The sequence below is a fragment of the Coturnix japonica genome, chromosome 5 (genome assembly GCF_054131305.1).
Source record: "Coturnix japonica strain WE chromosome 5, WE-NBRP24, whole genome shotgun sequence".
NCBI classification, from domain to species: Eukaryota; Metazoa; Chordata; class Aves; order Galliformes; family Phasianidae; genus Coturnix; species Coturnix japonica.
This window is the reverse complement of record NC_140667.1, coordinates 35,526,379-35,552,712: the sequence shown is the minus strand read 5'-3', so window position 1 is coordinate 35,552,712 and position 26,334 is coordinate 35,526,379. Positions and strand designations below refer to the sequence as shown.

Sequence of the window (26,334 nt, the reverse complement as noted above, 5' to 3'; positions counted from 1 at the left end):
TGTGTGTGCGTATCTGGGTATATAGACACAAACACGTAACTCCTGCGTTATCTGAAGTAATATACTGATAGCTGTATCTCAAAACTGATAAATGGATCGATCCTGGCAGGATTCTGTCTGTAGGTATGTTCCGATACTAAGTATTGTATGTATTTACGTCTGTATGAACCGTGCCTATATTTTTAACTATATAGCATATAACTTTTTGCAAATTACCTCAGCCAACTTTGGCGAAACCACGTTCTGACACGGCACCAAAGATGTTTTGGGGCTGCAACAAGTCCTGCACGCCTGTACTGTGGCAATCTACAGACGTGGCAGGAATCGCACACAGAGTGGCAATGAAGCCACTGCGCTAATTGTTGATAATAACGGTGCCGGGGCAGGTGCCAACCCACATCCCTGAACGATGCTGCCGGCGGCCCTCCGTGCCCGCAGCCACCGCCTGGGGCAGCGAGCAGGCGCCGGGCCTAGGCGTGCCACTGGGTCCGGGCGCGGGGCCCCCGCCCGCCCCGGCAGCCTCGGAGCCCGGCCCTGGCACCTCACTGCTGGCCCCTCCCTGGCCCTCTCGGCCGGGAACGGCCCGATAGAGGAAAAGCCGGGGGTCGGAGCATCGGGTCAGAAGAGTTCGGGCCCCAGCCGGGAAGTGGTTCAGGAGGACAAAGCCTCGCGAGTGGGCCCTGCATGCGAAATGCTCCACGCCCTGAGCAGCTGGAGGAGCAACTGGGCATGCACTGCGGAGGGGTGAGAATTTCCCTTTGGGGTTTTGCTTGGTTTGCTTGCTAAGATCCCTACCTCAGGGGAAGAGATTGTGACCCGTCCGCTGAGGCATTCCTCAGCCTCACAAAATGACCAGGGAAGGGTGGCTATTCCCCGAAAGGGAGTCGTCCCGCTGAGCCCCACCAACACGAGCTCTCGGCAGGACCGTGCTCCAGGCGCAGGGATGTGCCCGCGGTCACAGCCACACGGGGCCGCCCCGCGCGGCCGCTGCAGGAATGGCTCCTGCTCTCCCTTCCCGGACTCCGGGCGCGGTGTGCCGGGCACACTCTTCCTTTGGAGGGGTGTGCCGACACACATAAGGCACCGGACCTGAAGTCCTTCTGAGGGTCGGCCAAGAGGGAAGTATCGCAGCCAGTTCTCCCGCGGGGCATCTTTCCCCTTTTACAAGCTCGGGGCTTTGGGAGGGGAATTTGAATCTCTGCGCGTATGTTATGCTTCCACTAATAAGCAGCACGGAAGGAATAGTTTACCCCAGCTCTCACTTCACCCGTTCTAGACTGCCAGATAGCACGGAGCGGGTTCGCGCCTTTCTATTACAAAGTTGCATTTGAATAGCGCAGTACACATCGTTCGGCCTCTGCCCCTCTCCCCCCGGAGCCCGCAGCCAACTTGTCTCGGGGCTGGACCCTGGATGGAGCTCTGCTCTGCGGGAGCCACGGACTCCGGGGGGGCTTAGAGGGCAAAGCGTTTGGGACAAGGGCCCGGACTGGGCTCTGAGCAGCCTTCTGTGCCCCCCGCAGTGGGTGGCGGATCCTCCAGCAGCCCCTCGCGGCGCTGCCTGGCCAAGCACGTTGGGCTCCCTTCGGGGAAGCACAGCGGCTCTCATAAAAAAGACATTGTTGGCTTTGGAGAGCCCTGCGCGCTCTTTCAAAAGGCCCTCCTTGAGTTCCCAGCCCCCGCAATCCAGTTGATGAGGAAACGCGCTGCGGTGTTGGTGGCACCGTTTCCATTGGGATTGGCACCGTTTGATTGACAAAGTCTCACATTCTTCCACCTCTCGAGTGTTATCAAACGGATTGTGTGGGGTCAGAAGCTATTGAAGGGACGTCCGTGTAGCCGCGTTCTGCAAACACGGGGTGAAGACCATGCCTTTTTCATGAAAATGCTTCCACCAGGCAAAACGCGGTTCATCTTCCCTGCTCTCCTCCTTAGCATTTCCTTTTACCTCGAGCGAGTCCCTAAGCTGCAGCATCAGGTAAACGAACATAGCTCCAGAGGCAGCCCAAGCAGGGACCTGCCGAGCGCTGCTCTCCCTCCCCTACCTCCCTCCCTCGTCGCCCCGGGTTGGGGAGCGCGGACACAAATCCGGCAGTGGGGGCTGAGAGGAGAGGGGTGGATTCCGAAAGGGCGGCAGAGGGGAGCAGCCGAGGCTCGACTGGCCCCGCAGAGCTACTTGGGGCGGTAAGGAGGATCGGGGGCTGCCCTGCTCCATCTCACTGGATGGATCCGGAGGGGCTGAAAACTGCAGGTGGGATCTTGCGGGGTGCAGAACCTCAGTATCCACAGACAGCGGTCAGCCCACTAAAAGATCTTCACCCCGCTGCTCTCTCTCTAATTCCCCTCCTCCAGCCCCCGAGCAGGGTCAGGGCCGGACTCGTTCGGCTCCATTTCACCAAGCAGCGTTTCGGGGGCTGCCCGAGCGCACCCCATAGAAGCGGCTGTGCCCGGGATGGTGCAGTATGGGCAGCCACCAGCCCAACCCCGGCTCCGCGGGTTATGGGGCACCGCCGTGCTACCTCCCGAGATTGATGTGATGGTGGATCCTTCGGTATTATTTTTTCCTCTATCCTCACCCTCCTGTTCTTAAAGGCCAATAAAGCAGGCACGGAGGTGATGGGCGAGGAATCCGAGGGAAACAGAAACAAACAAAACCCCACAAGGTGAGATCTCTTTTCAGGAGCAAACCCCAAGATCTTACTGAAAAATGCGCACAGAAAGGGGGATGGGGGGAGAAGAGACGCGGGAGTGGGAGGTAAGGGGAAATAAATACCCCAGGGATCTGGAAGGAAGTGATCCAAAGGTCCGGAGAGGAAAGAGGCCGAATTCAGAGAAGCCGCCCCCAGCCTGAAACTGCCCTTGTGCCCGCGGGACCCGACGGACCCCCAAGAGCCCACCCTGGGGCTGGGGGGATCCAAGCGGGGCCAGAAGGGCCGAGGGCCTGACGGAAGGAAAGTCCCCCGGTTTATGTGTGTGGAAAAGCTCACCTCTCGCGGAGCTGTAAAGTGTAATCAAGGCTGAGGCTTACACTTGAAGGATGTTAACTCTCATACGGGAACCTACTTTCTCCTAAACGGTTTCTTGCCTACTGAATGAGAGCCTCCCAATTGAGGCAAAATGATCCTTATGCGCTAATATCTAGCGTAGTCACAAAGCGACCGGCTATTTACGCTGCCACTTTAGACAAAGATATTTAGTTATTCCCGGGTAGCAAGTGCACTTTTGCATTTTTAAGCACGAACCAGCCGAGCACCAATATATTTACAAGTGCAATTACTAAATAGTTACTTGACACTTCAAAGTCACTGGGTTAACTGTACCTTCGCTGTAATTTCCTTAATATTCAGGTAATCGCTTTATTAAACGACTTTCCCAGGGCTATCGGCCGGGGTGTGAATTGCTCAGTGGAGGTTCCTCCCTTCCTCCCGAAGCGCACCGAGGTACGCGCGTGGGGACCAGAAGCTGTGACGGGCTACTCGCCGCGTGTGTGTGCGCGGAGATGGGAGTGGGTTCTCTTTTGTTCTTACGCAGGATCCCACAACTGATCCGAAAATGGCAGAAATTGAGGTTTTTTCTAAGTGGCAGGAGTTCGTTAGCAAGGTGGTGCGGCAAATGACCCGAGAGGTCTTCTTCATGCAGCTCCCGCGCTGTATAAATAACCTTAGGGAGCAGCTTCGGGTTCAGAGGGACCTCGGGAGCCTGGGGCAGCCTTTGCCTTTGGGAATAACGAGAGACGCTTTGCTTTATGCTGTTTCAGTAGTGTGTCTCTCGGAGCAATGTAATTGCTGCTCGTTTATGTAAACTTGCATCTTCCACCTCTCTCTGAGGTTTAAAAAAAAAAAAAAAAAAAAAAAAAAAAAAAAGACAAGAAAGCCTTAGGTAAATGGAACTTGTGGCTTCAGGGAGAGAAACAGGGTCTCACACCGAGGGTCTTAGAGGGTACAGAAAGGTGCCTGGGATACCAGGTGCCACGAGGTGCCTAAGCAGCGGGAGGTGTTGCGGATCGCTGTCTGCGGAGCCCCTCCGGGCAGATCTGGGGGGCAGAGGAGGGTCGCTCCTAGTGCCCAGCGGCAGCAGTCCCGTGCCCGCAGCTCTCCCGACTGCCGCCTGCCAGCCTGCCCACCCGCGGCTGATCTGAAATCCTTCCACACAGGCAGACGGGGGCTTTAGGCATTGCTCTCCATTACCCGTCCACAATATTGTAACCCCCGAGAAAAATAAAATGAGTTCTGCGCACGGGGTCTCTCTCTCTTTCCATCTCCCTGCCGCTCTCTCTCTCTCTCTCTTTTTTAAGACATTAAAAAAAAAAAAAAATCCTGACAAGTAAAACTTAAAGGTGTTTACCTTGTCATCAGCATGTAAGCTAATTATCTTGGGCAAGATGTAGGCTTCTATTGTCTTGTTGCTTTAGTGCCTATGCCCCGCCTCTGGTGGCAGCCTAAAACCTGGCGTCTGGCTAAAACAAACGAAAGGCAGCCCTGAGCCTCCACTCAATCCAATTAAGGCGGACTTCGTCCACTCGGTTACGTGTACATCCAACAAGATCGGCGTTAAGGCAACACCAGAATATTTGGCAAAAAAAAAAAAAAAAAAAAAAAAGATTTGCCTCCCCTTCCTTTTTTTTTTTTTTTTTTTTTTTTTTTTTTTTTTTTTTTTTTTTCCTCCCCAGCCGCCGAATCATGTCGATGAGCCCAAAGCATACGACTCCTTTCTCAGTGTCTGACATCTTGAGTCCTTTGGAGGAAAGCTACAAGAAAGTGGGCATGGAGGGCAGTAACTTGGGGGCTCCCTTGTCAGCCTACAGACAGTCTCAGGTTTCGCAGCCGGCCATGCAGCAACACCCCATGGGCCACAACGGAACGGTGACTGCCGCCTACCATATGACAGCGGCAGGGGTCCCCCAGCTCTCCCACGCTACTATGGGGGGCTACTGCAATGGGAACCTGGGCAACATGAGCGAGCTCCCGCCTTACCAGGACACCATGCGGAACAGCGCTTCAGCGACAGGATGGTACGGCACCAACCCGGACCCCCGCTTCTCTTCAAGTAAGTGAGCCCGGGGCCGGCTGTCCACTGGGGGGTGGCTGCGTCCCTCTCTGCCCCTCCGCCCCGCGGTCGTCGGGGGCAAAAGTCGGCGCGGACCCCGCTCGCTCCCCTCCGCCTCTTTCATCCTTCTACCGGAGGATCGGGCCCCGTCCCCCCTCTCCGGGCTTTTCGCGGCAGCTCCCGGGGCGGCAGGCGGGAGGGGGGAGCCGGCAGCCGCGCATCGGCGTGGAACACAGCCCCAGGGAAGCCGGCACTGCCCGGCCCCCAGCGCTCCGCTCGACCCCGGCAGGACGAAGGGAAGCGGAGCCGCTGGAGCCGTGGACGAGCTGGGGGAACGGGAGAGCCCGGCTCGGCGGAGCCCCCGGCCGCGGGAGCCGTCAGCTGCAGGGACCGTGCGGCGGCACGCCTGCGGTGCGAGGGGCGAGCGGGGCCAGGCCGGGAGAGAGGGGGTCCCGCGGGCGGCGGGGGAACGAGAGAGGCGGCGGCTGCGGGAGCGGGGGCAGCGCGGGGCCGAAACGAGCCGCTGACAGCGCGCCCCTTCTGCCTTGCAGTCTCCCGCTTCATGGCGCCGTCATCGGGCATGAACATGGGCGGCATGGGCGGCCTGAGCTCCCTGGGGGACGTGAGCAAGAGCATGGCCCCGCTGCAGAGCACGCCGCGGAGGAAACGGAGGGTCCTGTTTTCCCAGGCCCAAGTTTACGAGCTGGAGAGACGTTTCAAGCAGCAGAAATACCTCTCCGCCCCCGAGAGGGAACATTTAGCCAGCATGATCCACCTCACCCCGACTCAGGTCAAAATCTGGTTCCAGAACCACCGCTACAAGATGAAGCGGCAGGCCAAAGACAAGGCTGCGCAGCAGCAGATGCAACAGGAGAACGGCTCCTGCCAGCAGCAGCAGTCCCCCAGGAGGGTGGCGGTGCCGGTGCTGGTGAAGGATGGCAAGCCCTGCCAGGCGGGCTCCAACACCCCCACCGCAGCCATCCAGAGCCACCCGCAGCAGGCGGCCACGACCATCACGGTAGCCACCAATGGCAACAGCCTCGGACAGCATCAGAGCCATCAGACAAACAGTGCGGGGCAGTCTCCCGACATGGGACAGCACTCGGCCAGCCCTTCCTCCCTGCAGAGCCAAGTCTCCAGTTTGTCTCACCTGAACTCTTCCACTTCTGACTATGGCACTGCCATGTCCTGCTCCACCTTACTATACGGTAGGACCTGGTGAAAGGATTAAAGAAAGCGAAACAAAATAGAACAAAACGAAACAAAACAAAACAAAACAAAAAGGAGAAAAAGAAAAAAGCAAATTTTCCCAGTCACACAAATCTCTGTCCTGTCCAAAGTACTGGGTGCTTCTTCCTTTGCTCTTTTATTGTTTTTTTTTTTCTTTTTTTCTTTTTTTCTTTTTTTCATTTTTTACATTTTTTTTTCTTTTTTCCCTAAAGCATTTTTTCGCCCCCCCGTTTTACTGAGTGGTTCTCTGAGAACCCCTAAGACAGAAAGGGAGAGAGTGACTTTTTGTTCCGTTCGCTGATACTGTGACGGTTTTGGGTCTTTCTTTTTTCCCGTTTCCCCCCCAGCTTGCTGTGTGGGATGTTAAACCAATTCTGACCAATAACCACGGAGCAGTCTGCAGACAGGGGCCCGTCGGTAGGCATGGCCCGAAGGCTCGGATTGCAGATGGACCCTTTGCCAGCGTCTAGGACTTGCATGTAAATATAGAGATTGGGGAGGATGGGGTTGGGTTTTTTCCCAAAAACGCGGTCGCGGCGCGCAGCCACAGAGCAACCTCCCCCACCCCCCGGTTCCGCTCCCAGCCTCGTCCCAGCGGTGGAGCCGGGGGGCCACACGAGGCTTTGGCTTTTCTTTACGTTTGATGTGAACCTGTAGCTGTATAATGCTGTCAAAAGTTGGACTAAACCCATAGTTTTTAGTATCCTGTATATTTTGTTGTAAAAAGAAAGAAAAAAAAATACAATCAACAAAACCAACCCCACCCCCCTTTTTTATGGACACTGATCGTCCCCTCGTAAACCCTCCGGCAGTTTGTTCTTTGCGCACGCCGCCTTTTCCTGTTGTAACTTATGTAGATATTTGGCTTAAATATAGTTCATAAGAAGCTTCTAATAAATTATACACGTTGCGAATATTCTTTTTTTTTTTTTAAATTTTTTTTTTTTTAAATTTTATTTTCCCTCGGCTCCCTCCTGACTGACCCTCCTTTCCCCCATCTCTATTTTCTCGTTGGATGGAAACGGATCGGGACGCTGCGGGCTCCGGGACGCCCCCGCTTGGGGGGGCCGCGCCGGGAGGTGGCGGAGCGCGGGGCCGAGAGCCGAGTGAAAGCGCAGAGAGAGCGCGGAGATACTGGGCCGCAGGGGATGGGATCGGGCCCGAACTCATTGCCGCTACCGGGTGCAGGAGGGGGGGAGGCTCGGTCCTTTTTGCCGGAGAAAGCGAAGTGCTCCGGGAGGAGAGAGCCAAATGCCAAAGGCGCGGAGGAGAAAGAAGGGAGAAGTCTGATGACACTAGAAAAAACTAACGACAAACGTGCTGACAGTGTAGGACATGCGGCCGTTTTAAAGAGCGTCCAGTTTAAATACCTAATTTAAAAAAGAAATAATGAAAAAGAAAAAAAGAAAAAAAAAAGAACCATTTCTAGCAGGTTTTCCTATGTACTTGCATTTTAAGGGAAGTACAGTCACCTTATTTATAATCCAAATAAAAAGATAGTTTATTGTGTACGAATTGTAGTTTGGATTAACTTTCTTTAAAGGGCTGTACTGAATTTCCCACCCGCACACACCTCCCAGGCAGACAGGCGGCCGTGCAGCTCTCCTGTAAGCGTCAACCCCAGTCTCCAGGCGGGGGGTTAAGGGCAGGCTATGGCTCAGCATAGCACAGAGCACAGGTTGGACTTTCTTTTTTTTCTTTTTTTTCTTTTGTTTCTTTTTCTTTTTCTTTCTTTTTTTTTTTTTTTTTCTTCCCCCCCCCTCCCCTCTCTCTTTTTTCTGTTTTTTTTTTCTTTTTATTTCTCTCTATTTTGTTTATTTATTTATTTATTTATTTTAAATTCCACTTTGTTTTCTCCTTTATTTTCGTAGCGCTTTGGGAAATGAGTAAAGAAACTGATGCAGAAGGTGTGGGTGTGAATGTGTGTGCGTGTGTGCGCCCGGCCGAGAAACCGAGGTGCCTTCGGTTGTAAGATAAATCTGATGGGTAGTGAGAGCAGTTAGGTATTAACTCTGCTGTAAATATATTAAGCATATCCAGTGAAGCAGCTCATATTGGACAATCCTGAACTTCATGTCGTTCTTGATGTCTCGGGTCCCAAATATCCCCTTTGTGAGTGTAACAAAAGAAGCCCCCATCCCGAAGGCCCTCTCAGCATTACCTTTGCATTTGCTGCTCGGTTTCTATTATTTTTTTTTCTTTCTTTTTCTTTATTTTTCTTCCCCCCCCCCCTTCCCCCCCTGCCCCCAGCCCCCCCCCCCCCCCCCCCAACCCTTCCCCGGTTAAACCACGGAAGCGACTAGCAGTCATTGAAAGCTCTCTGCATTACAGAGGTATTATGAAACGCTCATATTTTTGAGGAGAAAGCAAGCAGATTGCCGGAATGAAAACAAACCAACCTCCAGCTTAAGTAGCAGCTTTCGAAAGCCCTTTATTGATATAAGATAACCGGCGTTACTCGGACACCAAGTGCCGGTTTGGATGGAGAATAAGGGAAATAGACAGAATGAATAAAAAGATTATCGGATTCTTTCTGCCCCCCTCGTCCCCCGTCGTCGTTGTCGTCCCCCGTCTCCCTCCCTACCCCCCCCCCCCCTCCCGCCACCCCACTCCTTATTTCTAACTAGAGAACATCACGTGTGTTAGCAGGAATTTCGAGACCTTTCATTCTTTATATTACGTCCCGCTTTACACGGGGGCAGTCTCAACTAACCCAAAGAATATTCCTTTTTATTTCTTTTTATTTTTTTTCCCTCTTTCTCTACCGAGCTCGCGTTCCTTTCGGACACACGCGTTAAACTCAGCCCCTCGGTGCCCCTAGTCCTGCTCAAAGGGAGAAGTGCTGGGGATCCCCGGAGCGCGCCACGGCGCTGCGAGGGGAGTGGGACCGGTGGGCATTCGGCTGATTCTTCAATCGGGGATTGGTCTGACTATATGATCTTGGTGGTCTTTTCCAACCTAAACGATGATGTGATTCTGACGGAGATAATGCACAAGGCCGAGGTGGACACTGCTGTGCTGAAGTCTACATTTCCCCTTCAGATGTAATGAATATGTGCGTCCTTTCAGACGTTCGCAGCTGAGGAGCGCTGAAAGGCCTTAAAACAGCCGAGAAATACCTCCTTCCGTCCCTGGAGAAAAGTGGGGCTGGCATGTGCGGCAGACACCCAGCCGGTGACTTCTCATTACAGACCTCGGGGGAAATAAATGAATTTTATTGTGTCTCGGCAACCTCATAAACACATATTTGGTGGTGGGTGTAATTACTGTAATGGATTATTATGTACACTGACTTATCTTTCTTAAACTAGATTTAGTTTCGATTAAATAAACTCGTTTCCACTTTGTCTGATGTCGGCTTAGTTTAAAGTCTGTTTACTTGTTCCACAGAAAGGTGAATTCATCTCTTTATTAAGCACTAGAGACCGAGCAAACACAGTTCAAACTGTATTTACATATCAATCAGGAGAAACGCAAACAAACTGCCCTTTAACAATTTTATAGAGTTTTTTAATGACATTGCTTTATTGCTTTTATCATAAATCTATTTGTATAAAATGGTTATGTCTTCATTAGGATGAAGATACTTAGTTGTGTTTTTTTGTGGTTTTCTTTTTCTTAATACATTTTAATCCCCGCTCTCTCTCGAGGTCGCTCACGGGGACGAAGGCACTGCACAGCTTTTCTAAATCAAAATCAGTGCCTCCGTCTGAACGTTCACTTCTTGCAGTACGCCGATGTTCGGTCCCTCGGTAATCAGTGAGAAGTTTGGAGACTGGGATGGTGAGGGGCAAGACTCAAACCTGAACTAATGGGAGGAATGCATCTTTCCCAGTATAACTGCTCCTTAATCGGACATTTTATGGGGGCGATGAGGGACCCAGAGAGGAATGGCTCTCTCCTGCCTCTCCCCATTCCCTGGCATTGCCCTTTAATGGGGGAGAACCGCTGAGGGCATTTTTCCTGCTCTAAGTAGGAGTTCGTGGTTGACTGCCATGGAGTATGCACGGAGGAAAAAGGAAAGGGGGGGGAGGGAAAGAAAACCTGTGGAAAACAAAAGGCAAAAAGCCCCAAACCCTACCACCGCCCCCACGACAATAGCAGAGGGCTCCTTCCCGTTTGCTGTTCCCCAGCCAGCCGTGAGTTTGTTGTGCCCCGCAGTCCCGGGCAGCGCTGGGAGCCGGGGCCGTGTCCGTCCGTCGGGCCGCGCTGGGAGCGGGTCTGAGGGCGCATTCCTGCCCGCGGCGCTCCAACGGCAGCGCAGTGCCCACAGACAGCGCGCCAGTGCGAGTCCCCATCAGTGTAATCTGAGACAGCTCCGAGATGAGTCCGGGACAAGTTGCCACGGAGCGAGGGGAGATATTTTGGCAGTTCTGTGGCAGAGTGCAGGTACCCCGTTGGGCCCCAACCCCGGCCCGACTGGGGTCGGCTACTGTGCAGAGGGACTCGGAGTGCGGTCCTCCCACGGCCACGTCGGGAGCAAAGCTGAGAAATACTTTTTTTCTGTCTGACCGTTGTTCCTCTCATGATCCCCTTCGGGGGGGTGGAAAAAGCCAATCTCCAAACCCTAAGTAATAGTAACACTGTTTGTGTGCATCAAACGCATGCAGAGATCTGTCCCAGTGCGGCTGTTGCTATGAGGTAGAGAGAACTCCATCTCTGGCAAAGGGGTGAATAATATGAAATGATTTTTTTTGTGTGTGTCATTTCTCCCCCCCTTCTCCCCATTTTTTTTTTTTTTTTTTTGCTATCTTTCTTTCTTTTTCATCTTTTTTTTTTTTTTTTTTTTTTCTTTTCTGGCTGCAGCACGTTAGGGAGCAGGTAAGGTCAAAGTTTTCTATATCCTATATCTTTCTCTTAAGGCTCTGGGCAGCAATATAAATAAGGTGGTGAATAAGGTGGGTTTGTGTAACACGGAACTGAATTCGTTTTGATGCTTAAAACAACGCACTTGCAGGAGAAGTCTTGGGGATCCCAGAGGCACAAACGCTGCCTGGGACATTTCATCTGCGATTTGAAGGTTTATGGTAGTGGGAGGGGGGAGGGGGAAAAACTGGTATTATTTTAGAATTACATTACAAAGCAGACATTTACGAAAGGCCGAATGCATTGTCTATGCAAGAAACGGGAAACTGACAGTCCCGAACTGGCTAAAAGAACTTCTAAAAGAAACAAACAAACAAACAAACAAAACAACCCACAAAAAAAACAAAAACTAAAACTGTTTATTTTAAAATTATTTAGCAGGTGAATGACGCTGCTTGGGTCAGTTTCATTGGCGGCCACAGGTATCTCACTAATAACTAAGTCTGAATGTGATGGTTACTGCTTTCTGGGAGGTGTTTCTTAGACACAGCGGGACGTTCCCGGTAATTTTATATCGGTTTTTAAGCTGCGCTTCTTTGGCGAGTGAGTGCACACCGCCGATTTTAGCGAACGTGTGCGACCCTTTGCATCTGCTCGATAGGAACTCCCAATGTCTTCTGGCGGGCGCTCGTCGGTACGATGATTCCTGATGGTGCAAAGGAAGAGAATAAAGCGCATGTATGCAGGAGTTCAAACAGAAAAGGAAAGGAAAAAGGAAGAAGGAAAAAAAAAAAAGAAAAAGAAAAAGAGAGAGATAGAGAAAAGAAAAGGGGGGAAAAAAGGTATTTGCAGTGCGAGGTTCAGATCTTCAGTTCCATCTGTTTTGGTGGATTTTACTGCAGTCCTTCTCGGGGGAGTAAATTCACGCACGTAATGATGTGCGACAGACGTGCGCACACCTGGGGGCTCGCGGGGACCGACTTTTTGCTTCGTAGCAGAGGTGTTGCTGAAGTGGCTGAGTTCATCCCAGCGTGTTAGTGACCTAATAACGTGACTCTGGGACACGGTCCGTCTGCTTTTGTTCCTTAAAACTTTTTGTTCTTGCTGCCGCTGTTTCTCAGATAAGCTCTTACAAATGCCACCTCTATCTCCCACATCTCCTTCCTCTGGGAATTTGTTCTTAACCTGCGCGCTACCTCACACCGCACTGTTCCTTCTGCGGAACGATGCGTACGCAGCTCCCCGTACCCTTCATCTCCGCATTCGCTCATGGCGAAGAGGAGTAGAAGCAGTGGGTGACCAGCGCGGGGCGGTTAAGCGAGATGTGCGCTCCCACGTCTTGGTGCACCTATGGCTGCACGAAAACCCACAGGTGTCTGTAGGGCTACTGTGGCGTTGGGGAACAGGGGCACGGAGCTGTCGCTTTGGAGTGAGCGCTGCCCGCCTACCTGTGCCACGCTCGCCCAGATGAAGTGCCTGGCGGGACCCGGCCCCGCTGGAGAAGCACTAAGCGGGCCGAATTTTCTCCGCCGTTCGGTCGCAATGCTCAGGGGACGGTGACGGGCCTCATCGCGTCCTTTAGTGCCCGGAGGGCGTCTTTTGCCCCAGCTTTCTTCCAGGCAAGGCACAAACGCCCGCGGTCCCAGATGCTGGACGGCCAGGGGGATCAAACAACCCGCGAGCAGCGCCCATGCCCTTCTTACTTTTTAGACGTGGGATCCGGTCGTTCTCAGCGATCCCATCCCCTGGCACACAGGACGATGCCTCCGGGGTCTGTGAGCGCAGGGCCGGCCCAGGGCTGCTCCCGCTGCTGGTCTGGGGAGCTAGGGGCAGGGGGAAGGAGGCAAGGCTGCCCCTCGTGCAACACAGCCCATCGAGAGGGGGAACAGTAGGGAAGTGCCGTGATATGCCCCAAAAATGCTCAAGGACGAGATGCGACAGCATGAACTTGTGGCTTCTGAAAGGTATAATGCACGTAGGGGAAGGGCAGGAGGTCAGCCCCCCAGCACTGCCACCTTGGTGCTGACCGTCGCCTTGCCCGCAGCGGGTGACCCCACAGCCCCCTCCCGCCAGAGCTAGCCCAGACTCGGGCCCCTGTGGCCCCCTCAGCCCCCAGCCCGACTTTAGTTTTCTTGGCTCTGGTCGGCGGGGGGGCTGCTCCTGGACGGGAAAGTTAGGGCGAAGGGTGTGAAGCAGCCCTGGGGGAGCCTGGCGGGGGTCGCTTCCTGCCGTCGGGATTTCTCTCCTCGTGGGGTGCTGTCTGCTCGCATGTTTTTGAGCCCGGTTTTCGGGGCCGCCGAGAGTGGCGGTGAGCTGCCGGGACACCCGTGGGCAGCCTGGGGTGTGGGGTCTGCGGGCAGCGGGGAGGGCACAGAGGGGGGCTCCGAGCAGGGAGTTGGAGGAGTGCGCCGGGGATTGTGTGCGTGGAGGTATACCGGGGGAGGGGGTGTTTGTGTCACTGCATCGCCCTTCCACAGTGGCAGCATAATTATCTAGCTGAAACATTATTAAATGGCAGAAAGTTGAAAAATAGATCGACCTCCCCGAGATGAGAAGCAGCTAGTTTCAGAGATGGGCAACCATAGCTCTTTTTCAATACATTTTAAACAAGAGGATCTAGCGAGTGATTCCGATTCAATACACATAATCAGTTTGGAAGTCCTATTTCCATTTGAAAACAGCCCTATTTGCAATCATGAGGGCCGGACATGATGGAAGATACAGGACGCATTCAGAGTAGGTGGTAGGTGAGAGAATCGGAGAACACCAAATATTTTCTTTTCGTTGCAAAGCTTTTTCAGGATACTTTAATCACGCAGTATTTAAAAAATAATATTCTATCTGAAAATATTATTTAATTGTTTAAGAAAACAAAGATTTGATTTACACCGAGACTCTCCGAATGGGATATATATATATTTATATATGGGATTTATATATATATATAAATATATATTTTTTAATATATATTTATATATATATATATATAAAGAAACAACAAGGAAAATAGTGATTGGAAAATCGTGTTGACTGACCATAGCCCTGGGGTTAACAATTAAGAACGCCGTTTTTTGTTTGTTTGTTTTTTGTTTTTATTTTTTATAAAACGATAATTTGCTTTTGAATTAAAGCCCGGAGGAGGGACACGTGCACGGAGAACAGCTGGGGGCCAGCGACCGCGGAGCGGAGCGCACTGCCCGGGGTAGCCCTGTCCGATGGAGCATTGCTCTGGAGAGCCCTTCCAGTGGGGAGTCCTATCCTGGGGAGCACTTCCCGGGGCTCCCCTCTCCTGTCCCCGGCAGGTTCCGTACCACTGCCGGAGCAGAGAAAGGATGCTCAAGAGCAACCGCACGTATGTCGGGGGTGGGTGAGCCGCGTAAAGAGCAGAGCCCCCGTCACCTTGCCCCCCGCAGCAGTCCTTCCTCCGAGCAGGACGGCACTCCCTGTTTCTGCTTGATCGGAACTTTTTTCTTACTCCTCAACCTCCCTGAGCCCAGAGAAAGCCGGGAGGCCTACGCACCCTCTGCCGTAATCATCCTTTAGGAGAGGAGCGGGCAGAAAAGCTGAGGTTTTCCTGCGGGGAACCAACAGTGAAATGCTGGCTCTCCCAGCACCTCACCTCGCTCATTAATTGACGTTTCCGGTTCCCCTCATTTACTTGTTGATGTGGTTGTGCGCTGCCGACAGCGCGTTAGGTCTGCAGGCAGCGCCCCAGCCCCGGGCGCCCCAGCCCCGCTCCGTTTGCTGCTCAGGATTTGCAACAGGTACAGATTCGTGAGGCTGAACGCAGTGGCCCGTCCCAGCGCGCTGCTTTTCCCCGCTCCCACCCAGTTTGTAATTCTCTTCCACTTCAAACGGCCAAATTAGCTCCTGGGAAGGGAGGAGAAGGTAAATAAATAAATATTGGAATAAATAAATCAATGTCGCAGAAAGCCACATTTGCCCTCGTAGAAGTACAAGCTGTTATTGTTGCTCTGCAGAGAACGCTTATTTCGAGGAGGGCGACGGGCGGGTTTGTGCGGACATCCTTGCCGCTGCCTCGGGTTTCCTCTCTGGGTCCTGACTAGCAGAGCACACCCCCGTCCCCCTCCCTTCCCCTAACTCCCCCCACTACAGCCCGGCTCCCCGCGCCCCTTCTACCGCCCCGCAAAGCTGCCTTTTCCTTGGCAAAGGAAGATAGCGGGGAACTCATCCCCTTTGGGTTTGCCACAGTGCTACCCCTAGGAAGGAAATGAGGAGCACCTGCTCCCCTCTCCTCAGAAGCTCAACAGTTCTGAGCCCTAATTAAAGCTCGGCTAGGTGGTGCAGGAGGCCTCCAAGGCTGCGTTTGGAGCTTTGGGAGCGGTTCCTTCTCTACCCGACGTTCCACAGTTACAATCTCCTGTCCCGTTCCTCCGGAAATTGGGCACTGTTGCTCTTGGCGCCCACCTGGAAGGTGGTAAAAGAGGAAAAAAGGGACCGCTCTTCTCGGGAAAAGTTCTGCCACAGCTCAGACGCTGATGGCATAAACAAGCTGTCCCCATCGGGGTGTACAGACAGAATTGGGCCGTTTGTGCTCAACGCGTTTTGTTTGTCCCTTAAAGATGCGTCTGGACCACGGGAAGTATAGAGCTTTTCCCCGGTCCGGTAAAACACCCCAAGATCCGAGTAGAACCTCCGTCGAATTCTGACCGGACTCTCTTTTTACACAACCACTGGAGAGCGATTCTTTTTTTTTTTTTTTTTTTTTTTTTTTTTTTTTTTTTTTTGGTGTCACCTTTAGGAGTGTCGCCACAGGTTCCCTTGATAATTTAACCCCCCCCTCTCCCCCCTCCATCCCCCCCCGGTTCCCACTATGAAAAACTCGTAGTCCCTCAACAGGTGAATCTTTTATTTTATTACCAGTGATTTTCAAAGTAAAAACAGAAGGGCTACTCCAACCCAGCAGCCTTCAGGCAGGCACATTCCCACTTAACCAAATCGCGTGGTGCGAGTGGAACGCTGGAGGACTGCGTCCTCACTGACGCGCATAACTGGGACACGGGCTGCGGACTGGGGCCGGGCACGAAAAGAGAGAGCCTTCCACGAATCACAGTGACCTAAAAACTAGCTTGAGGCTTCTTAGCGTTAATGCCGACCTGCAGAAATGATGTATGCATACGTAGTGAGACTCGTCCTTGCGGATGTGTTCGGCCTCATTAAAAAGTAACGATTTCTGTATTTGTTAACTTGAACGATTCAAAGGTATAATAGAGTCCCTACTTCATCAGTGTGAGATTTGCCGAGAGATAGAACGAATTCCTTATATAGCGAAGGAGAGAGAGAAAAAGGATGATCTCATTACAACCAAAACTTAGGAGGGGCGAGGAGAAGGCAGTGCTCGTGGCATGTCTGCATGTATCCATGTGTCTTTTGCCACCGCGCTGTGGGACGTTTTATTTCTCTTTATTTCTGTATTCGTTTGACTTGAATATTCATGTTTGGTCAAACTCTGCATGGGACGGAGTTTTTGGCAGGAGATTGACCTACCTCAGTTCTGTGGTCTCCGCTTGCGTTTGCGAGTAGGAATAGTGAAGAATATATATATATATATAAGTAAAGAAAAGAAAGGGGGAAAAAAGCTGAACAGCACCCTTCGAAACATTTTTCTTTAAATTTCTGTTGTCAACATTTTAAAGAACAAAGGGATGGATAATTCTATTGCTCAGTGAATACCAAATAAATACTAATTAATCCCTTGGAACAATACGAGCAGATTTTATTAAATATTTCATATGCAAATATATATATATATATAATATATATATGTATGCCTTTTATATGTACTTGTCCTTAACCTTTAAAAGCAACCGCTGTAAATGCCAGATCCTTACTTTCTCTAATAGATTTTACCAGGAGCTGGTGACAGAGAACTGATTTCTTTTCTATTAGGGCTTTAGTACATCTTTGTTGCAGGCCCACGGAATGACCAGGGATTAGATTTGCATCTCTTAGACTCCCTGTGTGGTCTTTGTAAGAAGCTTGTAACTGTTAAAAATGACTTGTTAGTAAGCGTGTGGGCTCTCATCTCTTTGCTTTTGACAGAATGATTGTGAAATTCAGATTGTTCTTCTAGGCTTTAGCCTGCAGATTCCACCTGAACCCTAAGCAATTAGAGCCTAATCTCAGTGCAATCATATTTGAGTTAGGATTTGTTGCACTTTGTTTACTTCAATTAAAAAGCAGAGGAATATTTCGGAGCAGTTTTTAAGCGATATTCTCGAGGTACTGAGCGAATTTTTCAAGCCCTTAATTTTGTCCTCAGCGCCCCATTACTCGAGTTTCTGCAGCGCAAAGCGCTTTTAGGATTCCACGGGTAGAACTGAAGAGGAAACAGCAGGACATTAAAAACAATCCTCAGCCCTTCGCGGGGCGGAAATGTTCGCGGCACCCCCGGCTCTGCGCGCAGCCGCCAGGCCGGGTCCGGAGCGGGCACCGTGGAGAAGCGGGGCCGGGCTCCGCCGGGTGCGCGGTGGGTCCGCGGCTTCGCCGGTGTTTGCAGGTCCCGAAGCTGGGCTTGTTTCGAGAAGCCACCCTAGCCTCGGCACTGAGCTGCGATAAGAAACAAACAAAAAACCCAAACCTTAACCACGCCACCTGCCTGCAGTGGTCCGATACGTTAAATTTAAGATAAAACAACGTGAAAAGGAGAAGAAAAATCAAAACCAAAACCTAAACCAAACCAAACAAAAAAATAATCCCCACCGTATTCAGGATTCTTTCCTCCTTTAGATGCCAAGTTTCTGTTTGTGCTCAGGTTTCAGCTGGCCAGCCCCAGAAGGATGCTTTTTACTACCGACATTCACATAAATAGAGCCTTCAAGTGCCACACTCTCACATCAGAAATATTTTCTTTAAACTGAAATGTCTTCTCTTCTTTCTCTTTTTTTCCTCTTCCTTTTTATCTGAGTCATTAAGACATTTCAGAAAGTCTTTTCTAATTCGCTGTGAGTCAAGCAAGAACCTTCCAAAAACTCCTCAAATATGGAGGGTCATTTCATTTAAAATTTTAGGTTGATTTTTTTTTTTTTTTTTTTTTTTTCTCCCGTGTGAGTCATTTGCTGCCAGTGTTCTATGTTAAGACGGTCTGGACTCGATCGTGTTCCCACCGAAGTTAAGATGCGAGCCCTCCTCCTGCTCCCAGCAGAATAGGATCGAGTCCTTCTATGCTAGTAGAGGTTTAATAGCATCAGCACATGCCCAACAACCACCATTATAACCTTGACCCGGTCAGGTACAATGATATTACGCCTCCTAAAGTTATCCTGCATTTCCTTGGTGACAGCCAACAGCTCTTTATCACCTCTCACTTCCCACAATAACCCACAGGCAATGATACCAATAACACACTGCTCTTTTGTCATTCTTTCCCCTCGGAAGTCTATTCCAGTAAGTAACAAAATAATATTAATACCGTGAGCATTTTCTAGACTGGTCAGCCTATGCTGTCCCTGTCACTTCATCCCAATTGTGAGCACTGAAGCAAAAAGTCACATTTTTGAAAGTGAGTCAGTTGCTCTGAGCAGTCTCTGTCCTGCTGCTGAGTGCGGAACTGCACACTAAAGTGGAACATCAAGAGCTCCTGTGTGTAGCCTGCCCCAAACCCGGCTTCCCGGCTGCTCTGTTTGACACTTTATGATGAGTGCTGGACTAATCTAACACTTTAAAAACTTTGTTTTAGGTCTGCGGGAGGCACACTGGCCTGTCTTCCTATTTCATTTTATTTTATTTTATTTTATTTTATTTATTTATTTATTTATTTTTTCAGTAATGACACCTTTGGATCAGTGTAGCAGGATTACTTTTAAACCTCAGACGTTTGTTCCTTCCCTAAGGCTGTGTTTTACTTACAGTTTGTCTTTTCCTTTCAGTTCATAATCACAGACATAATTTTCCCTTGCTAAACCTGATGTTCACCATGATATGTCTGCAAAATAGAGTGCTCTTCATTCCTTTCCTGTCACACTGCAGAAATATATTTGCTAAATAATTGTTACTCTAAGGAAATAAAGCAGCAAAGCTCAAAGATACTCTCTACAGAATGTAGGATGCTGATTTTGACATCAAGAAATTATTCTTAATCGAAAAGTGTCATGTTGGCAAGTATGGTCTTTTTCTGCAGGCTGAAAGAACGAGCAATTCTTTTTGCCTTAAGAGAGTGCTTTACAGATGAAAGCATCTCAGTCCACAGCTTAATCTGTTTTAAATCAGGCTTAAGCAGGGTAGATGAGTAATGGAATGACAAGCTTTCTGAGGTACCAGTTTGAGCATCACAGTGTCTCTGCTGTCCCTCTTCTTTCCCTGCATGTAGTGCTAGTGGCTGAATGTGTGTTGGCTTTCCACAGAAAACAGAAGACAGAAGGAGTGGAACATATTTTATACAGCAAAGGTTTTACTTTGACCAAGGAAACTGAGATGTACAATATTGTTCATACTTAAGGGTAAGAAAAAAATGTGTATAGATGAAAAAAAAACTGTGAGAAGTGAGCATTTAATTTCCTGTATTATTTCCTGCAAGGTAATGAGAAGAGCTGACCTAAGAATGGAGAACAAACATGAAGAAAGAACAGAGAGCAATGCTAACATGTGCAAGGCTCTGCAAAAACAGTGTGGGAGATGAAAAAAATAATCCTGTTCTCCAGAGGCTCCTCATCCAGTTCTCATTAGAAGCAGGAGGCAGCTGATCAGCCTGCAGGTGGGCTCAGCTCACAGCCTGTTTTGGCTATTCTGGCAATCCACCGTCACTAAGGAAGGATGGGTTTTCCAACAGAGTAATGCAGAGAAGTTCTGTCCTGAAATAGAGAGGGAAGCAAAGGGGCCATGGGTGGCAAGTCTCAGAAGTGTGCTGAGGAACACCAATAGGCTGTTTTAATGTAAGCAGTGAAATTCTACCTGCAACCAGGACTTTTCTTGGTTGTAGAAGTCTTTCCAGATAGAGCTGGTGTGGAAACAGTGTCATCAAAAACAGATCTGTGGAAAAGTTAGATGAGTAGCTTCAAAACAACCAGAAATTCCCTTCTTTTGTTTATGCTGGAGTTTCTTTTTAGCTTTTCTAATGAGTATTTTAAGGATGTTCACAAGTGAGGGCAGATTTGACTGCTGCAGAAATCCTCAATGAAGCAGCATAGAGAATGTCTTTTTTCTCTCCCTCACTTTATGTTTTATTTTATTCTATTGACTGAAGTGAGAAAGACTTCTGCCGCTCATTTCCAACAGTGAGCTGCAGCAACAAAAAACAGGCTCTAATGAAGGGAATAAGGCCCATGGGGATATATTTGAACATTACCACGTGGGCAAAAATGATGGTACTACTGAGAGTATGGGAAAGAAAAGGGTATGATGTGAGCATTCAAAAGTTCACAGATATTAGAACATTATCCAGAAAGAAATGGGTACACTTAGAAAAGTATTTTCATAGAAAAAACAAGGTCAAATCAGACCAGTAAGCTGCGTAACTTAGTGTCTTTTTCTGTGGCAATAGTAATACAGCTTTTAAAACAAGGTGCTTTTGATTCAAAAGAGAGTTATCTGGGGTATTTCTGGAAGATCATTATTTCTTGGATGTTTCCAGGGGTGTCTTGTATCAATAAATTACACTATTAAATATGATAGCATCCACATTTGGTGGTTTAAGATCCCTCTTCTCCCAGTCTCTTGCACAGGCAGACTCTGTAGCTCAACATTTTTCGTACAATTCATTAAACTTAGGGGTGTCACTTCTTGCTGTGCTTTGGACCATGGCACCACTCCCACCACATACTTCCCAAGTAGTTTCTAGTACAGCATTTTTGTAGAAGCTGAAGAGACCAGGAGGATGAGGAGAAGCCACTCTTCTTCCTGTTGCAGTGTTGTAAGATGCTCAGTAAGTAATGCTGTAAGATCTGAAGATCCATTTTATTTCTAACTTCTTCACTGATGCTATTATCTTAGTTTAGAGCGCGAGCTACACATCTCTATTTTGACCAGGACTGAACAAATATTATAAACAGTTAGTACATACCTTAAAGCAAAAGAACCACAAGTTTTAAGGAGTCTTGTCACAACGTGAAGAATAACTGTAGCTTGTGTAGTTCACAGAGCAACTGGAAACAAAAATCTGTGCCACAATCCAAACTCTTTTCTCTCTCTTCATTATATTCTTAGGAATGCATTGTGTTTTCTTTCTCTTTTTTTCTTTTTAATTCATAGCAAAAACAACCAGTACCTCAATTCTCTTCCCTCTTATACACTCCTTTTCTATGCCAATACATGAGTGATATTGAAGTTTATTTAAGGAATATGAAAGACTTTTTTAGTATACAAAATCAATGAAGTGTGCTATTCCATGGCAGGAGCAAAGAGGTTGAGATGACATAATCAGTCTACACGTAACTAAGAAAAGATTTCCTATACAAGATGTGTTTTTAATTTGACGGGGAAAAGGAAGCACAATTACACTCTACAGCTGAAAGCTTAGGCTAGGCAAAGCTCATCTGAGATAAGGTGCAAATCCTTAACAGGGAAGGCATAAGGGTGGTATGATCGGAACTCCACTACTTTAATTCAAAGGTATATGTCCTTCTGTAACTAAAGTGTGATACAGAAATTGCTGTGGTGTGCAGGCAATAACATCCTGGCCCTTTCTGGTCTCATTTTCCTTGGCTCTGAAGAACCCTTGAACAAGATCTTTTTGTACTTGCAAGGACATGATTTAAAAAAAGAAAAAGAAAAAAAAGGCATTATTGGATATCAAGAATATTGACCACAACATTGCAAATTTAGCACCATTAACTTGAGATCTGAATTTATGTTACATCCAACTTGAACTCTGTAAAGCATTTACTCCCAGAAAACTCTTCTGAAGCACTGAAAAGGAACAAATGTTAAACTGAAGAAAAATACTACCATCCCTATGTTAATGTTCAACATATTTAGCAACATAGTTTCTCTGTACTTATTCTGTCTTCCACCTCATGTGAAGGGAGAACTAGTCAGAAAACCAATTCCCCAGCCACCTGCTTTGTCACCAAGAGGCATTATTTTTCACCTCAGACTGTTCTACAGACAAGTCCATCATTACTAACCACTATTACTTCACAGCACATGAAATCCTGGGGTCTTTCCAGTTTCAGGAAGCAGACATGGATCTCTAAGCTAAACAATCCAGACCTGTTATCTCAAGGACACATGAAAATACAGTAACTCAATTACCAATGAAAAGCCCACATTAAACACCATAGTTGCCTGCTTTACTGCTCCATACATATTTTTTTGCATGGTTTTCAATCACATCTTTCCAGTAGGCACTGCAAAGTGAGAGGGAGGGAGAAGGTACAGAAGCTGGAAGTTCATGCTAATGTATCTGCAGTTCACTGTGGCTGAGAAACTACTTTGATAGGCTGCTTCAGTAACTCATAACACTGCTGATAGAAGGGGCTCTTCAAGCTCAACACAGGGAAAGGAGAAATCCCAATTAATCTAGACACAGTTTAAATTTTAATCTTTTAAGGTAATTATTAGGCTTCATCTTCTTATTTGTTTGATGCTAGCTTCTCATATAGAACAAGATTATTGAAATAAGATTTGAAGACTGATTTTGTGTCTCCTTATTTCACAGAAATACTTCCAGTAAGGGGAGATCTAGGGGAGAACCACATGCTACTTTCAGAAAAGGTGTGACCTGCCTTCAAGGCAGAGTATTACTAGACCATATTAGTTAAAACACATAGTTTGGAGACTTGGGATGTTAGTTAAAGTAACATACAGAATCTACATAAGTTCCCCAGGCAATATATTAAGACTGTACAGAAGTCACAGCCGCAGTTTGCAAATGCATCTAGTCTTCAAAGTCAACCAAGAATAAATATACCTAGTCAGTACCTTCAGAAAACACGGAGCTGAACACATCTGCTCTTGTTACTGCTAAGATCATTACAGTTTTTAGCCACTTTGTTGTCAAAATCTTAGCAGGTTTTGAGTGGAAGAAAATAGGATGAAAATTAAAAGGTGTTGGTAGTAGTAAGGGGAACTCAGCTCAGAGAAAGGGGAAGGTGGAAAACATAGAAGAGACATGAGGATATGGATATAATTGTTGTCCTGAGAAGGATTCTTTTTTTTTCTGATCATTTAATGCTATACAAATAGATTAAATAGGTGTTTGGATACTTATTTACTACCAGCAGTCTCTATTCTCCTAATTCCCATGGAAGCACCCCACAAGGTGGGGTTTCAGTGTGTCTTCACGTGCAGACAAAAGAAATGATACTCTGAAAGCCAACTGTGTTCATCACCAGGATGGATCTCTGCTTTCCCCTCTGTGCAGATTGCCACTGTCACACACAGGGCCTGTTAAGTTCCTGTTTTCTGTCATGAAAATAGTGATACCATGAAGAGGAGATTAACCATCTCACAACAGGGCCTAAATTCCAGCCTCAACCAGAGAAAATAAGGGACAAAAAGAGTTTTAACTTACCAAAAAGGTGGAGTTAGAGAGCAATGCCATGACAGGCTCAAGGCTCCTCTGGGTGTCTTTGGCATAGTGGGGAGCTGGGCATCAGTCTGCCAAGCCATGCAACTAACATTGTGTCACAAGTCTCTCCTTCCTCTCTCTGCTCTCAAATCCCCAGAAGCAGCAGGAGCAACACAACAGAAACAAAAGATATAGTATGCTCTCACTGACCCTGAGCCTGAAGAGGCCTCTCAGCTCCAATTCCACTTTATAGAAGTGTGATTTCACAGGGGTCTGAGAATATGTCATGGTTGCCTGACATAACAGAGGGTGGAGAGAACAGCTGGGGAAGTAGATAGGTGCTATCTGCTGCTAATGAAATCATACACGGGATTTCAGCTGTGATTGATTTCTCCCATAGTCCAACAGCTGATAGCCTTTCCAGACAGGACCTGCTAGAACTTAGACTTTGTGTGCTTTGTCCCTCTCTTGCCCATTCCTCCTTCCCCAGAACCCTGCTAGACACCAGAACCTCATGCAATGGGAGTGCAGTGAGAGCTGAGCCCAGCCTCAAGATGCGACCTCAACAGATGCAAAGTGGGATGTAGATCCTACTGCAGACTGTGACATGTTTCTATGTGATGCAGAGCAGAATCAGTCTTAAACTTAAAACCTTCAGATGCCTTGTTTTTATACCCTATGGTTTTGTATAGGTGCCTTGTTCTGGTTCTTCTTCCTGGAGTCAGTGAGGCTAGGAATGAACAAGTAACAAATATTTAAAAGGCACTTTGGAAACCGGGAGAAAGGATCGGGAAGTGGTGTGAAGAGGTGATAGGTACATTTGCAGCTGGTCACACAGTGTGTAATTTCTTGTGTGTGCATGTAGCCAGTGGAATAAATGAGATGCTTTTCTAATCCAACTGTTTAGTAGTAATTATTTATTTCAGTATTAACTAAAATTCACTGCACTGAACTTCCTTCAGATGTTAAAATTCCAGTGACACCAACCAAAGGCAAATAATGGATTCTGATGTATTCCCACTTCTTCAATATTAAAACAATCTGATTTGCACAACAGCTATTTGCCTGCTTCTGCAGTGCTGAAACAACACTTTAGTATTCCAGCTTCTCACCCCCGATTGTATTTCTATAGATATGCAGTGGTAAATGTAGGATGTACAGGATAACAGCATTTATTTCTGATTCAAGGTTAGCCACTACAAGAGAGAAGAAGGGGAAATCAATCACTGAGTTTCTTTCAGAATTTTCTGTGCTTAGGTTTATTTTCTTTGTATATATACCTCTAAAAACGTAGTGCTGATTTGAAAATGTAATCACAAAGTAATAGGTTTCACATGTTCACTGTACTTCTAAAAGGGCAAAATTGTATGAGTAGTTTATCAAATTGTACTTTGTTATGAAACATAAAAAACAACATGGCATAGGAAATGATTCTGATGTATCTACAAAATACATTTTAAGGCAAAAAGTGCTGAAATTGTGCAGATACTGGATTAATCTGTTTTTAAGCAAAAATCTATAAAACAGCAAAATAAAAGGCATTGTGTTGTGTGTCACTGCTTAAAACTGGGAACAACAGTGAGGCACGGCAGTTAATTAGCTCCAGTCAACATGAGATGCTTTACAACATTTCTCACATTACTGCTTCATCTGGGCTTTGAAATAAATATTTCCCACACTCTGCATGAAGAAAATAACCAGAAAATATATAGCTTAGCCATTCAAAATATGCAGGTATTTCAGACAATCTTTCCTGCACCAGAGAAGAGATTTTAAATACCTTCCATAAAAAGGGAATAAAACCACTGAACAGAGGGGTTAGTAATCCTATTTGCTTAGCATTTGGAGGGTTAATATCTATTCTTAGTCATCAAACTTTACGTATTGCTTTTTAAAAGATCTTTCACCCTTTCTGCATTTTTTGTGATTTTTGTGTACTTTGGTTATCTGCTGCACAAAAGAACTATCTGCTCTGTAAAGGCATCATATAAAAATCTCCATTTAATGCATTATAAATAATGAAGTGCTACATTATAACAATTATTTCCATATTAACTAAACGCACAGCTAAGTTACTTGCATTAAACATCTACACTTTGCTTAATGCCTTTAAATAGCATGTGATTCTCTCTTCTTATTGCAAGTATTCAACTGATGTTCTGGCCCAGAGGAGGCTTCAGAGTTTACTACTTAGAGATCTGTGTAAGGCCATCAGCTTCAAAATGGAAAGCACTGTACTTAATGCATTTTATTTATTCCATTTATGTTTGACTGTGCAAGGCATGTAAATAAAGGGTTTAGACTCTGCACTTCATGCAGTTCTTGTAGGCAGGTAACAATTATTTTAGTACAGTTTAAGGAATGTACTGACCAGCTTTCATTTTACCTAACAGCTGAGATGAAGTGCCTGAACTGCTTCCTTCCCAAATGGGTGACTCTAATTTCACTTTTGTGGAGAACACATCAACTTGATCATGGATTATTATTAATCACCACATAGGGAAATAGGATTTGCTTTAAAATGTAGCATTTAAAATTTTGGGATTTACCAGTCACTGTATACGTATTTCTAAATATAGTATTTTTGAGGTCAGAGGCTGATGAGCTTCCAGGCTTGGAAGGTTGTCTTTTAACCAGGATGTTTACCAGAGAATGCTGAAGAGAAAAAAGTCTTTTGTTTAAAATGCCACACTGAGTAGAATGGATTTCTTGTAAAATTTCTGAATCTCAACAGCATGTTTTCCTGAGACACTGTTTTGTTTTTTTTTTGGTTTTTTTTTTTGCTGTGT

General features: G+C 47.6%; 1 protein-coding gene and 1 long non-coding RNA gene across 6 annotated transcripts; one reads left to right on the top strand and one right to left on the bottom strand.

The window, feature by feature from the left end:
- The first annotated feature begins 535 nt into the window (after positions 1-535).
- NKX2-1 (NK2 homeobox 1) lies at positions 536-7,692 on the top strand. 4 transcript variants are annotated; one of them, XM_015865025.2, is made up of 3 exons: positions 536-744; positions 4,667-5,043; positions 5,595-7,692. In XM_015865025.2, exons 1-3 carry the CDS (start codon positions 692-694, stop codon positions 6,263-6,265), a joined length of 1,101 nt encoding a protein of 366 aa, XP_015720511.2. In that variant the 5' UTR covers positions 536-691; the 3' UTR covers positions 6,266-7,692. The 4 variants fall into 4 exon arrangements, with proteins under 4 accessions (XP_015720511.2, XP_015720513.2, XP_032300968.2 ...); XM_015865027.3 differs by having other exon boundaries at positions 626-1,975; XM_032445077.2 differs by having other exon boundaries at positions 626-3,437.
- Positions 7,693-11,479: 3,787 nt separating this feature from the next.
- LOC116653514 (uncharacterized) lies at positions 11,480-13,327 on the bottom strand. 2 transcript variants are annotated; one of them, XR_014947227.1, is made up of 2 exons: positions 12,783-13,327; positions 11,480-11,785 (listed from the first exon to the last, which is right to left on the bottom strand). It is a non-coding gene; the product is annotated as an uncharacterized LOC116653514 (long non-coding RNA). The 2 variants fall into 2 exon arrangements; XR_014947226.1 differs by having other exon boundaries at positions 12,528-12,873.
- Positions 13,328-26,334: the final 13,007 nt, after the last annotated feature.

Coding starts and splice junctions, on each gene's coding strand:
- NKX2-1 (XM_085550439.1), top strand. CDS start 3,550: ATGGCAGAAATTGAGGTTTTTTCTAAGTGGCAGGAGTTCGTTAGCAAG. Junction 3,702..4,666: donor AGGGACCTCGGGAGCCTGGG/GCAGCCTTTGCC, acceptor TTTCCTCCCCAG/CCGCCGAATCATGTCGATGA. Junction 5,044..5,594: donor GGACCCCCGCTTCTCTTCAA/GTAAGTGAGCCC, acceptor TCTGCCTTGCAG/TCTCCCGCTTCATGGCGCCG.